Source organism: Acipenser ruthenus, chromosome 3 (assembly GCF_902713425.1).
Source record: "Acipenser ruthenus chromosome 3, fAciRut3.2 maternal haplotype, whole genome shotgun sequence".
Classification (NCBI taxonomy): domain Eukaryota; kingdom Metazoa; phylum Chordata; class Actinopteri; order Acipenseriformes; family Acipenseridae; genus Acipenser; species Acipenser ruthenus.
This window is the reverse complement of record NC_081191.1, coordinates 38,885,033-38,900,191: the sequence shown is the minus strand read 5'-3', so window position 1 is coordinate 38,900,191 and position 15,159 is coordinate 38,885,033. Positions and strand designations below refer to the sequence as shown.

Here is a 15,159-nt window from a genome sequence, read left to right as displayed (position 1 = left end):
CTTGTTATGTTGTGTTATTTTTGTTTTACGCTATTTTTATAACTAGTTATTTATTTTTTATAATTTTATATGTGCATACAGCTTTCTACAACTGTTTACACAGTAGTTTATTGTGTAATGTTTATTTTATTATAGTTTTTCATATTTATGTAGTGCCTGTAAAGTATCACCGATACCACAATGACTGCAGCAATTTACCAAATGTACTTACTGTGCCCCCTACGATCCTTCCCAGAGGATACCATGCTCGCTCATCGAACCAATTTAAAAATTCATAGAACCCATTTGTTGTGAGGTGATGTGTTGATCTGTAGTTAAACCTGCAAGAGAAAAAAGAAAAGACAGTTAATTAAGAACAGATTCTTCAAAATAGAAGAATCTGTTCCTTTTTTCAGTTTAGCTGGCATGACAAATGCCTTGCTGTCCAAAGTCCTAAACTGTGCCAAACTACTAACTGCATGTATACCCTGGGAATGGTCATTTTCTGGCAGTTATTCTAAGAGCAGCGGGTGATGACGGAAACAATTTGTAAGAAATGTCAGTAGGTCAAGAATGTGGTTAAGCAGATCTTTGACTAATTCTAAAAACTAAAGCATGACTACAGCAACTAAAATTAACTACCTTTGTGAAGTTGAAACTGCTGCAAGTGGCTTTATTTTTTAACTTTGTTTCTTTAGCTGGTTTTGCAATACATCTGTATTGTTCAGAAGAGCTGTGACACTTTGGCTGACCGGGCCTACATTACATGCAGGATGTCTGTCAGGCAAATAAAACTGAAGAGCACCTCCTAGTCGAATACCTTCACACAAAATACAAACAAAAAAAAAAACACACACACCTAACAATATTTGAGCAAATCACATTAAGAACCACTAAGAATGACTGCAAAAAAATAAGATGAGACCAATACAAAAAATAAAACATATTTGAAGCTACTTGCTCTAAATTTCTAATCTGAAATAGTGGGATATCCCTCATTTCACTGAATGTGATTATGCCAGATTCTCTACACAAAACCTTTGAGCATGTAAAATGTCACAATAGAAGTGAGACACATAATGGACTATATCTAGTGCTACAGGACCAGATGATAAAAGACTAGAGATAAAAATTGCAGCTGTAAATGAGATTTAATAGGATCTTTTTTTAATTTCCTACTGGTTGGTTCAATAAGAAGAAAACAAATCTTCCACAGAAAGGAATTTCAATTTGATTTTGATTTCTATGAAAGGTTTGTACAGCCTAATATCACATTGTACAATAAATAGCACGCCTACTAGAAATATCCTAGTTAAAAATCACCAGCACAGAGAACAAAAAAGTTCATTGCTGCCTCTATTCTTTACTAAAGCCACTGATCATAGGCTATGTATTGTCTTAAAACACATTAAACAAATGTTGCTGTCTGTAATGCTGCAGTTCCCTCATTGACCACAATAAGAATGTGGTGACATGAGCTAGCGAGAATCACGCTACATGTACGGTACACCAGAATCAATGAGGATAGATTTATGCATGTATCCTCTCCTGCGTGGTATGATTATACTCTACTTTACTGTTATTGCAGGTTAGTGTCAGGGAGCTGTAATTCACCTGCAATTTTAAAATATATTATTCTGTGGCATTATGACTCACTACAGTACTGTAGTGCTCAAATAAAGCTAATTATCTTATTCAGAGGCCTAGAAAATGTGCACTTAACATTTTTTTCTAAATTGTACTCTAGGACCAACGCTGTATAAAAAAAATAAAAATAAATACTTCCTACCTTTTTATATATCATTATTTTAGTTGCCAGGAAAGAACTGAAAAAATGGAACCCTTTTCACACAGGCAGCAGCGATCCATACCTTAAATGTAGCATGGCTTTCTTATACTTACTGGCAGTATTCCTTAAATAAAATGACAGCTCCTAGTTATAAGTTTCTATTAATTAAAAAGCTTAAAAAAAGGGGAAGGCAATAAATAGCATGTAATTCCAGTTCAGATTGCAAATATTTATGACTGATATTAAAAGCCATTCTTTAGAATCAAGGACCCCAGGGCATGATAATGTTCATGAAAATTGAGATACATTTATCAACATGATGCTATTACGGGGGCAATGCAAATCTGACAAGCAAATCTGGGCTGCGACAAAATTAATAGAACACTTTCGATAAGAACCTTTCACACAGCCAGTGACACCGAGGTGACACTGGAGTGAAATGGGAAAAAAATAGAACCACGTCCTATTTTTAACAAATATGCCAAATGGGGACAATTGCAGTTCTCCATCCAAGCACACGTGTTCTACCAGGATATATATTCTTAGAATGAGGTGTAATTAAGTTTATTGCAGATTACTCTGAGCTACATTTTAAAAGGCCATTCCGCAAAAATGAAATGTTAGAATCTCTGTATAACCGGTTTAGATTCTAATACAGATTTGAATAGCCTAGTTACATTTGAGATTTCATCAGTGTCGCCTCTGGTGTGCAAGATCATTTCATAGCGAAAGGGGCACAGCTGCCCTACAAGAAATCGCATTGCATCCGCTGCGTTGTAGCCTTTTACTACTTCCATCCATCTTATGCTTCACTGTCAGACTGCAACAAGAACAAATAAACAGTGATCATTTTGCAACAATGATGGCCCTCTGGTACTACAGACTTGTTGGGGATTTATACTGAATCCACCTGCAATGCAATTGTGGGACTTCTTTTGTAGCAAATGGGCAAATAGGATTGAACTTCAAACCTAATTTAGTGGGTATGATTGACTGTTGGTAGCACCAGAAAGACTCACTCAGAACTCCATCATGGCTGTAAAACCCCCTGCAACCACTTGGGTAGAAGGTGGTTAGAGATCAGGGATAAAATAATTAAAGCAGTCAAAAACAATCTTTTTTAAACTTATTAAAAACAGATTAGTCTTGACTAATACAAAAGCCTTTTGGTGCTGTAAAATTGTAAAATAGTCAACACAAGTCTTAGCCTACTGCAAAGTTTGCTTTAAACTTTCACAGATCTTATGGTAGTAATGTGGTGGCTGCAGATGTGTTTCAGGCAGGCTGTTTCTATCAATGCCCGACAACAATTCCTTCTGGAGGCTAAGGAGATGGAACATGTAAATGTTTCTGATCTCAATTCTGTGTTTTATTATTTTTTTTTTTTTTTTTGAGCGGTTCTGAAAATATACTTAGTCTGGCTTTAACCAAGGTACAGTATTTCAGTACATTAACAGGACCATTATGATATATTCTATTAGCATAACCCACGATCTGACATTTGGGGCATGGGAGGAGGAGGAGGAAAAAAGACAGCAGTTCAAGAGCACATCTGTGCAGAAAGCATAAAATATACATTTCTGCAACTCATATTTTCTTTGGATGCATAAACACCCAGTTCAAACTATCTGTTGCACTGGTTATAACTTGGTACAGGTGGAGGTATTTGATAAAAGGATAGTTAATATTGTTAAAGCATGCCATTTACATTTCTAGACTGAACTTGAAATCTAAGGAAAAGAAAGGGGGTGGTGTTAACATTACATCACTGCTTCGTTTTGCATGTCCCTGCCTAACAATGAATAAACTCAATTTCTAAAAAAAATACGGAGCACCTAACCACATGCACTCCTTCAAAAGGATAAATGAATCAGAGCATTTCGAAATTCAAATGTTTCCTTTGATAACTTGCATCAGACATTACAGCCTGCAAAATTAAATACAATAACTATATAGCCAGACAAATTGGAGTTAGATTTCATTGTTCATACTGTAGAGAGACCAGTTTCTGTATAATGCTGCCTGATGTCATGAGTCAAATCAACCAGAATGTGTTCACCAGGGCCTACAGTGGAGCAGCAGTAATAAATGCAGCACATTGAAAAGAAGTTAAAAGAATGAACAGTTACTGGTTTGAAGACCTTCACATTTACCTATGGCACGTTTAGTAGACCAAAGAAATGTATGACCACTTAAACCAGGAATGGGTGAAACTGCTACTGTATGCAATAGGAGTTTTATTTCCATCCCTTGTAATACTTTAAAAACAAACAAGGGCACTCATCACCATTTCATCTTCATAGAAGAAAAACATTTCCTGAAGAACCACAAGAACAGAAAAAAGGCCAACTACACTCCTTCTCCTGCACCCCCAACCCCCTCCTTCATACATGTGGCATTTTAAATATGCTTTTGGTTTGTGGCTTCTGAGCTACAACAGCACCCACTTCTCAGTAATAAGAACAGGAGGTAATGGAATAAAGTTAGAAAGATCCCCCATCACCTCTCTTTCAATATCAAGAAATTGGCACCTTCTTATGCTGGCTGAACTCCATCCCCATCACTGATTGGCAGAGTGGGGGTTCCGACTCTCAACCTTCTTATATGAGGTCAATGCAATGAAGAGCTGAATTCACAGCCTACTTCATGTTCTACTCTCCAGGATTACAAGAAGTTCAGCGGGTCAAGCCTTTACTAAGGAATTTACAGCTCTATGCGTTCCAACAGAATTAGGTTTTACCAGCAGTACAGCAGCAAGGGTGAAAGACAACACACTCCACTGGGATTGGGTTATCAGCCTGAAAACAGACAAGAGCTGTCCCTTTAAAACTGCTGAACCAATGTACTTAGAGTTGCATTAATATATCAGTTATCTTTCAAGCAACATAGTAACACTCAGGGATGGGTTATATGTGTACTGTTTCATCTTCTTAGATCATTAACAGCCAAATGGCCCAGTTTAGAACCGGGACTCAGGCTGCAATGTTAACAAAAAGATCAGCCCTATTTCCATTATATTGTCCATGAAAGAGTACAGTATGTGTCTGTATGAACTATCAGAATAGGTACCTTTTCTTTGCCCCACACTGATTTAACTAGTGTTTAACTAACTGATTAAAGCAAACATTACCTACATTATATCTGTCAGCGCATTTCAGTCTCTGTATACACATGACATATCCTATGTGCAGTCTGCAACAGTGAAGATTTATTGAAAGACCCAAATAAGAGTATGAACAAATTCATAGAGGCTCCCAATTATACAGGAGCAAACAGCACACAAATGACACCCACATATGCTTTAGTACCGTTACATTTTTATACAGCTTTAGATAAGTGCCACATTGATTTTGTTAAAAACAAAAAGTGCATCCAAGGACATTTTTACAGTGCAATATGTCATCTTAAGTATCTTGCTTTTATTGCATATGTCATCTTAAGTATCTTGCTTTTATCGGTATGTTCGGGCAGTGAAAATCAAGTGCTTATTTAATCTGTGCCTGTGACAAGTAAACCAATTGTGTAAAACTCAACTGTCAGTCTTGGTAATGCCGCAAAAACTCTTTAAATAAATAAATAAATTGCAGTAGCAATACCACAACGTTAGAAAAGACAAAAATGGTTGGCTAGTGCTCATACCACTTTTTTTATCCAAAACAGCAGCAGGAACATTTCCTTCATAAGCCTTCATAAATTGGTATTTAAAAAAACAAAATATCTAAGGGAGAATAGGAACATCTCTCTCACAGCTCCAGGTCTGTTCCTGGTTCACAAACTATCTATACCTGCATACCTTTATTCAACAAAGGAGATACACTTTAATAACTAAAAAGAAAAGAATCTTAAAAAAGGTCCAGTCAAGTTCGATTAAAAGCAGAAATGTGCTTACCACCGAGATGCTTCTTGTTACAGGAACCTACCTGGCAAAATCCAGGATTAAAATGTGTAACTCCAAACACAAAAATATTAGTATTTTACATTCCATCCAATAAGGAGGCTGTGTGATCCAGTGGTTAAAGAAAGGGGCTTGTAACCAGGAGGTCCCCGGTTCAAATCCCACCTCAGCCACTGACTCATTGTGTGACCCTGAGCAAGTCACTTAACCTCCTTGTGCTCCGTCTTTCGAGTGAGATGTAATTGTAAGTGACTGTGCAGCTGATGCATAGTTCACACCCCCTAGTATCTGTAAGTCGCCTTGGATAAAGGCGTCTGCTAAATAAACAAATAAATAATAATAAAGAAACTTTCAAATAAAAAAAAAAGACACATGTGAGCCCTCCTTCCCCATAAAATACCACAAATAGCAATTGAAAACTAAATTAATATTTAAAAAATGACTCACTTTGGCTAACTTCCAATTACATGTAAGCAAATATTTTCAAACTGTCAAATTATTTGTTAGTAAATATATGTATTTTAAACATTAGCTGGCATTATGAAACATTTGCAGTAACTAGTGCAAGTTACATATCATCCAAAAGCTAAATTCAAAATGTACTCATTAAAATACAGTTTGTGTTAGAATTACACTGATTTATAATTGAGCTGCTGTAGCTTTAAGAGGGTGATATGTGCTGTAGTGCTTGCATGGACGGTGGAGGAGTCATGGTTGTAGTATAAGCATTTTTTAATTTTTTATTTATTTATTTCTTAGCAGACGCCCTTATCCAGGGCGACTTACAATTGTTACAAGATGAGCATGTAGTCTGTGTGTTACTTTGGCAGCTTCAAACTTGCAAGAATATCAATTCATATTGCTGTTTTTATAATTGGAAAAGGCATAATCAAGTTACTATAAATCCAGGACATACAAGAATAAAAAAGTTACGTGGATTGGTTTCACAGACATCTGTCTGGAAGTGGTTTTCTTTCACCGATCGGCTGGCTACATTAGCATTATGTTAATACTTTGTATTACTTGTAATAATTTTTCAATTACATTGTCATATCACTAGCAAACAAGTGGGATGAATAGATTAATCGATCAGATGATTAATCAATAGAAAATGTCAATATATAGTTGCAACATAAAAATGAATTAAATAAAATATTTGTTTACAGTTAAGAGTCCAGAGCTAGAAATCTGTATTCAGGGTTTTCAATTAGTTTTAAAGGTATGAGGCTTTAAGCCAGAATGGAAGAGTTTGCTTTCTCTGTAAATAGTGGAAAACCTGTGTCTCATTTGCAACAAATCGCTTACACACTGTAGTTTGTGCAAGACGAGCAACCTTAAAACGCCTCTTAGACGCACGCCTCATCAGTCAGCAGATGCTCCTTTTGGCGTTTAGTAAAGAAAGTGAAGTAGCGACTCAAGCGAGTTTTGTATGGCATGGATAGAGCTCTTCGTTTTCGGTTTTTATTTTTTGTCACGTGATGTCCCTTTAAAAGTTAGAGCTGACTGTTTCTTTTTTATATTCCGAGTGACCAATTATATTTTGTATTTATTTCCCTCCACCAATTTGAAATGTCCAATTATGTTTATGTATCATTGTTTATTTATAAAAAAAAAAAAAAATTAATTATACCTGGGTTTAATTAAGGGTGGAAGAATTAACCTGTGGGTGAGTTGGTGGGGAGAGGAATATCTGTGCAGGAGTGCCAAAAAAACAGTGTTGGTTAGTGTTAAACAGGGGAATTGTGTATATTGGTGTAGGTATTAAAAGTCAGTAAACAGCTTTCCTGTCTGACTAATACCCCTTCTCCACTGGCACATCTGACGGCTGAGGGCTCGGTACAGGTACGGGTGGTTCTCCACTGTATTTGTCGAACCGACAGAGAACCAAACCATGAAACTCTGGCCTCAAGACATGTGAATCCAACTGTAAGCCAAGCCGAGACAGGGGCGGGGTTAAGGATTTTCATCATTACGTTGCGTCTGTCAGTACACTCCACAAAGACAAACAAACAACATGCCGGGCAGCGAGTGTGATGAGAGAAAAGTACAGCCGTGGGACGCTGAGGAAGTGCAGGCTCTAGTTTCTCTGTGGGTTTAGTTTATGCTCTAATTTCTCAGGATTTGAAAGAAATGGCCATAAACCACGGGTACAGTACACTGAACTCGCACACTCAAAACACAAAATTCTACCAAAATTTCTCATCCTTGATTTAAAAGAAATGCGGAATATAAAAATTCTAAACTTATTTACAAAATTAGTCAAACAAAAAACAGCTATACCATACATTAATGCTGAGACGAACACAGGATTTTCATGTTTGAATATTCGTTCAATTTAAATATATGTTAGTTTTCAAAAAGTAATAAAATACATTATATTGCTCGGAACACACGCAGAGACAGGATAGCAGCAGGGGCAGGGGGTGTTTTACAGCAAGATGTTCCACTATGTAACATGTTAAAGTAGGAAAAGAATACGTTGTGTAGGCCTTACTTTACATTTCCAGCAAGTTGGGCACTGTTTAACCAAGCATTTCAGATTGACATGCTTACCTTTTTTATGTCTCATGAAATTCTGACTCGTTCTAACAATGTGTTTTGAGCTAGATGGCTTGGTGTGGCTCGGTGGCTAGATGGCTTGGTGTGGCTCGGTTGTACAGTGGAAAAAAGGTATAACAGACAGGGCTAACTGAAGTTTAGCTGGAGTTCCAATGTGGATTAAGTAGGGCTGTGTTAGAAGGTTAGTTCGCGAGCCAGGAATTCAAAGGTGGTTTTAAACCTTTGAAGGTTTTTCAAGTTGCATTCACATGTTTTTTTTTTTTTTTGCTGTTAACAGAAATCGTTTGACAATGTGTGAATACTATAAATCACACATTAAATGTCACTCCCATGCAAAATTAGATCTTTTGATTTATATAATGCATATTACAGAAGATCAAAAGCGTGCCTCCGTACATCAGCAGGTAAACTATACAATTCACAGGTGCTCAATCACTGAGGACAATACATCAAAACAGGTTGCTTACCCAAGAATGAATGAATGAATGAATGAATGAATGAATGAATGAATGAATTATATATATATATATATTCCCTAGAAATAACTTTTAAAGGTAATTTGATATTGAATGTTGCAGAAGTCAGGTTTTAGCGCTTTTTAAATCTTATTGAAAAAAGTGATACTAAAATGCTCTGTACAAAAATCTCTTCTAAATGTTAATGGCTGAAGTCACACTTGTTGGTATTAGTATGAAGTTTTCACATTAGTATTGTGCCTCATTCAACCACACGCACAAAGCCTCACAGTGTAAACCAAATCAATGAGCAAACCCTCAATCCTATCATACTGTAACCCTGGTGGAAATCATTAACATTGCACTTGCACATGCCTAGTTCAGTAGCTTAAATACATTGTTTGCTGGGAACTATTGTCATTAAACATGACAAGCTCTCCTGTAGGAATGTTGAAGTAGGTGGTACAGTACAGGTTAAACACAATCAAGTTGATCATGAATACCACAAAATGTCTACAGTAGGAGGCCCGATGTGTCCCCATAATCTGCTGTCCAATCGCTCTTAAGCCGAAGGACCTCAGTATTCTAAACACTACATTATTGACAAATCAGGAGAATAAATCAAGCAATCTTACAAAGTTCCTCCTAAACAAATTACTTGTGTATTGATTTCCTAAAAATGGGAGGGGCATGGAGATTAAATATACAGGGCACTGAAAGATACAATACTGCTTGATTCATTTGTAAGTACATAAAAAGGGACCCTGAGCATTTCAGTGCCTGTGGCAGCTGTACTTCAGCTTCACATTGCGTATCTTTGCAGTTATAGGCAAAAGGAAAGTGAGAAAACTGGACAGAGTACAGATTTCAGGATAGTGTATTTTCCGCACTATTTACGTGAACTTTCACTTGCCCCTAGGGGAAGTGTAAATGTTGTTTTCATACAGGTTCCAGAGGGAACACAGCCACTCATTACACAGGGGTTACTTTATAAAGTACAGTGTAAAGTGATGCTATACTAATTTCCTGTTCAGTTTTAGACTTGTAGTGAAACTGAGCTAGAGCACAGGAAGGAGTTTTGATTTTTACTTTATGTCTGAAATATCTGTGCATTCCAAACTGAAGTAAAACCAAACAAAAAAAAAAAAAAAAGATCTTCACATAGCAGTAACATTGCTAGTGCAATAAAAGGTAAGAAAATAACCATCTGGCAGAGCTCTCTGGTAAGCCTGTTTCTTTCACAGCAGGATAGGAACAACTGGCTAACACTGCTCCCTATGCCAACTTCTGAAATTTCAAAATAGAATGTACCTACAAGCTGCCAACCTGCACACATTTCATAGATACAAACTGCCATCTCTCAATCCAAAGGTAAATATGCCACCTGCTTTGCCAAGATTTGCTTGAGTTATACCAAGCCAACTAGCTATGTTTTGTATACTAATACATCACTGTAAAAATGAACCTGTGGATGGCTTTGCCTTTGTAGGTTGCCGTTAAAGCCTTGTTATTGTATGAGGCTTAGGACTAACTCCAGTCACTTAAAACAGATACTGGCCTTACTACCCAAGTGCAACGCATAAACTCAGTGCAGAATCCTTTTATTCCACAAGCTTCAGCAGTGCACCTTGTATCACCTCTGAAACCTATCAAGTGCCAGCAAAATTACCTTGAATAGCAAGTCTGACTCACAACTGTCAAAACTAATAGCTCCATCCTTTGCTCATAGTTTAAAGGTGGTGTTCAGTCTTTTAACTCAAGCAATATGTTTTTCTGAGCAGCTTGTTTAAACATTGGCATATCTAAATGGAGAACAAGATTATCCAGGAGATAATTAACATGTAAATTTAAATTAAAAGGCAGGGATGGCATCTACACCTGGAAGAGAAGCATCCCCTGAATTCTTACCAATATTGACATCCTAGATGACTTGCTGTCCCTGATCTCTATGTGGCATGCCAAGGATTGACTCAATGCAGTGATGAAATATAAAAGTGACAAACATGCGCAGTTATCTGCAAAAAAACATTGCTGTACAAAGCTGCAAGTCTAACCACTGTCATTTATAAAGCTGGGCACATTAAAATAGAAAAATACAGACAGGAGCTATGGAAAACACTGATGCAGGATTATGTCAAGCAGTGAAATGAAATGATTTCAGGGTCTTTACTGTTTAGCATTTTATCAGCCAAGACACATTACCTCAGCACTACCACACTTCATGCATAACAGCTGTAGGTGAAAGCAGCAGCATTAAGGACATGCCAAGTGTTGTATCAATGTTCTTCATGGCAGCTTGCAGGAAGGACCTTTACCTCAGGGCCAAGTAGGTGGGCTCAGGTTTGAATTCTGCATTGTAAAATCTAAATGGATCTCTATCTAACACTTGAAATGCAGAAAGCCAATATATACAGCACTGTATGAGAGATTCTGTCCATGGTATAATCTACTGTAAATCGGTGAGGTCTTGTGTGCTCGGCAGAAGTTTAAATTCAAAAATGGGAACTTAAGCAAGGATAAAGTAGAACTTCCACTTTTCCAGCCCATTGTAGAATATGCACACACCACTATGTGTAGTAACAACTTATCACACATAGTTCCAGAATAGAAGTAAATGTGTTTTATTCTTAAACAATGCATATAGTTAAGTATTTATTTGCAAGTCATACCCAACTATAGGAGATTGCTTTAGAGTAACTTTTTTCTAAGGGAGTTTCAGAAAATGCTTCATTTTTAGTGTAATAGTACAAACAAGGAGGTCATCTGGACTCCCCTATGTGGTGTTATTATATTACGGCAGTAGCTTAATTTTCCTACCTGGGCTTCACCACTTCACAATAATCAATTTGTCATTGGCAGATATTAAAGTCAAAACATAATCTTGGTCTTAGAGAGATTTTGGACATCATAGTGGTTTAAATTGAGGGTAGAACTCCCCTGGGTGCATCTTAAAGGTTTAAGAGTGAGACATCTCAGCAATAACACCTAAGGCAGTATGATCCATTTAGTGTGGGCAAGTTCTTAATGGGGTACTAAATAGTTGTTAAAAATGAAAGAGCCAAGACTACAACATATAGTGCCATTACATTTAATATGCAAGCACTACCAACACTGAATAATTCGCAAACATTGAAGTGATTATTAACATATGACCTACATTTCTTAATTACATTACAACACTGCTGGATACTGGTGTGAGGAGAACCTACAGTATTTACAATGCAGTGCCTAAAACCTTACTAAAGAATTACTCATAATGTCAACTAAAAGTACAGATTGGGGGGGTCATTTTGGTTCTGAAACAATATTTTGAATAAAATACAACAGGGATTACAGACAACGTGCTCATAAATAGGCCAATTTCAGTAAGATTAGTTACTTAATTTAAATGTACATCAATAGGCCAGTCAGCAAATACATTATTACTTCAACCTTGATCAGGCTCTATTGCTAACATAACAAAAAGCTGACTAATTGGTGTTTGATTTGTTGTGCTGAAAGAACATTCAAAAGACAAAGAAATATTTGGCATAATTCAAGTCAACAAAATAAGTTTAAACCTTTTTTCTATCCTTTAAAGGCCACAGAGTGGAGGAAAATCAACAATGAAAGCTGTGTGATAAGTGGAGTCTTTCAATACACTAGGCTATTAAGTTGAAGGTTGATTTTCATAACTTGCATCTGGCCGGGAACAATGGACAGAGTGACAACATTATGCAAATTGAATATACCGATGTAAAAACTGATCATTTTTTATAGGTAGTCATGCTTGTACGCCCCACATAATACAGGGCTTCCGGGTCGAGGGTCCGCCTGTGTGACAATTGAGGTTTTCCTGTGCTGCAAAATACCTCTTCTGCGATGTTGTCACTGACGACAAGGATTCTGTAACGTCTGTTTATTATCACTTCGAAAGTACAATATAACTATTAGTAAAGTTAAAAAGCACACACACAAAAAAAACCCCCACAGGTTTAATATTCACAAGATGACATTGCATGTCAGTTGCATGGTTTCAGCACTAAGCTAGATACATCTGCTCTGTCATAAACCGGCATTAATTTACAGGCGAATGAATGAATTGAATAGTTACTGCACCGGAACGTTAAATCAAACCCTAAACCATCAAGTGACCGCAAATTATTTTTACTGTTCCGGAGCTTTTTTAACGTGCAGGTTGATCCAAGAATGCAAAACCTGGGCTAAAGTTGACTTGGAGGGATAGAAAAAAAGTTGCAATGACTTGCTTTCTACGTGTGGGCAAATGCTATCATACGGACTATGTACTCACCAGGGGTCAAACTCGTGGATGATGCTCTCGAAACGGATCACGGCAAAAAGTCTGGAACTGAAGCCTGCAAGCCAGGCCAGAAACAGAATGGTGAATGAGAGCAAGGACTGCCAACCTGCAGGCTGGGCAAGACCACCGGAGAGGCCTCCAGCTGCAGCTGCGGCGGGCTTAGGCCGGCTGTTGCTCAGCATTAAGTCCCCAGCATTCGTGGAAGCCTTCTGCTTGCTGTCGGTGACTGAGTGCTGCTCCGCCATATTCTGTGTTGACCGCTGTGAATCTGGGTCGGAAAGAGAGCCCCCCACCCCCCGCCTCGCTAGCTCTCTTTCTCGCTCAGACTCCCCCCTCCTTTGTGGATAACTCCCCTGGTATTTATTCGCAGCTACTTAACAGAGTAACATACCACCCGAGCACCATCAGCCAGGCACTAAACGCAACTGACTCAGAATGTGGAAGGGGCGAGAACAGTTGGGACTACAGGAAGAACTATCAGCCTCTCACAGCGCGACAGCTATCGCGGGGAGGACCGAACACAAGCCATCCAACCAATCCTAAAAATATTTTTTTGTAACCGACTGCGCTGTGAGCCAATCGGATGCGATGTAAAAGTGATTATGGAAAGGACAAAAAAATTGAAGGATTTATTGAAACAAACCAACCAGATTAGACACGAATTTGTGATTGAGTTCAATCTAAGCCTATCAGCCGCCAGAAGTCAGGGGGTTGGTCAGTATTATTTGTGCACCAATAAAATAAATGACTTGCATCCTCAATGCAAAGTAGCATAAACCCACGTTGAAAACACGGAAATGTTCTACGTGAGAGAAATGTATATATGCAATGGCAAAAACTTCGTTATAGTAACGTTACGGGTTGGTTGCAAAAAGTCCAAAAGGTTAGGAAATTGCAAGTTAAGGCCATTGCACAATGGATCCGAGCATCCGAATTTAACGTGCGTCTAAGAAAAAAAAAAGATCATGTGCCATTGTGCCTTCCTTATGATTACACCTTGCACAGAGTCCGTAATTGTACGACGGTGATGCGTCATTTTTGGAATCGAAACAAGTTCGATTTGACCCGATTTGACGTGCGTTAAAAATTACATTGACCAATGAAAAACGACTGGGAAGACACGTGTATTCTCTGAACAAAATGGAAATAACAAAATGTATCATTACTTAATGATAAATCCAACAAAGACTTTGAAAAAAAAAGAAAACATGGAAAGACATTGCCGTGGACTTGGGCATGAATGATATGTATTATAAAACATGAAATTATGAACTGATAGCATAAACACGTGGAGTTTGTGCAGTATAGGTTTTTACAAGCATATACTTTTTATTTCAATTGTTCTAGTCGAGGAAGTAAAGAAACAATGGCCTAACCTGGAGACACATATCAGAGAAAGAAGCGTGGCAGGGCAACCAAGAGCGGTCAGGGCTAACAGTCAGAAAAGAGTACACATACTAATTTGGACCAATCAGAGCATAAGCATGACTACGTTTACCCATTTGAATTGGTACGTGTTCTAAAAAAAATGACACGAGCTATGTATTTCCTACGTTGGTGTCGAGTCATTTTACATTGGTTGCTGGTCATGACAACGTATTTGTTTGTAATAGCTTCCCATCACATATGACATCACTAAGCATATGACAAATTCTCCCCGAAGACTGGCCATACCGACCTTACACTGTGAAATCATAGTCCTTGTGATTGGTAACATGTTCAATAACTCCATTAGCATTCCCACAATGTTTGCTGTCAGCTTTAATGAACAACAGAATTCCTTGCATTCAGAAATGTGTAATTCATGTTGAGGTATGTAGTGATGAGTATTCGTTTTTTGGAAAGGAGTACCTGAAAATGGGACCATGCAACAGACATGCAATATGTCAAACCCTACATGTATGTTAACACTTTCCATTACAGTATGGTATACTGTTGATACATGTATGCTGTTTTATGTCTCTTGTAAGCATAACATCCACGCATTACAATCCACCTCTTGTTTATGTACTTCATTGAGTACCATTTCATTTTCACAATGGTGAACTGCAGAAATCTGCAATTGTACTTATACATTTTTATGTCATAATTGGCTTCCAGCATAACAGTATGTTAGCAAGCATTCATAGTCAACTGTAAAGTTTGAAAGAAGAATGGTTAATCACAGTGCAAACATACACAT

The 15,159-nt window shown here is 37.6% G+C and overlaps 1 protein-coding gene across 1 annotated transcript in view; it reads right to left on the bottom strand.

Moving 5' to 3' along the window:
• Positions 1-13,490, bottom strand: part of LOC117394915 (dolichyl-diphosphooligosaccharide--protein glycosyltransferase subunit STT3B-like) — a 50,328-nt gene extending 36,838 nt beyond the window's left edge. Inside the window, exons 1-2 of the mRNA XM_033993642.3 lie at positions 12,969-13,490; positions 212-320 (exon numbers count right to left, since the gene is read on the bottom strand). Of these exons, the coding sequence (XP_033849533.2) occupies positions 212-320; positions 12,969-13,222 (363 nt within the window). The 5' untranslated portion in view covers positions 13,223-13,490. The remainder of the gene's footprint in view (positions 1-211; positions 321-12,968) is intronic.
• Between the last annotated feature and the right edge of the window lie 1,669 nt (positions 13,491-15,159).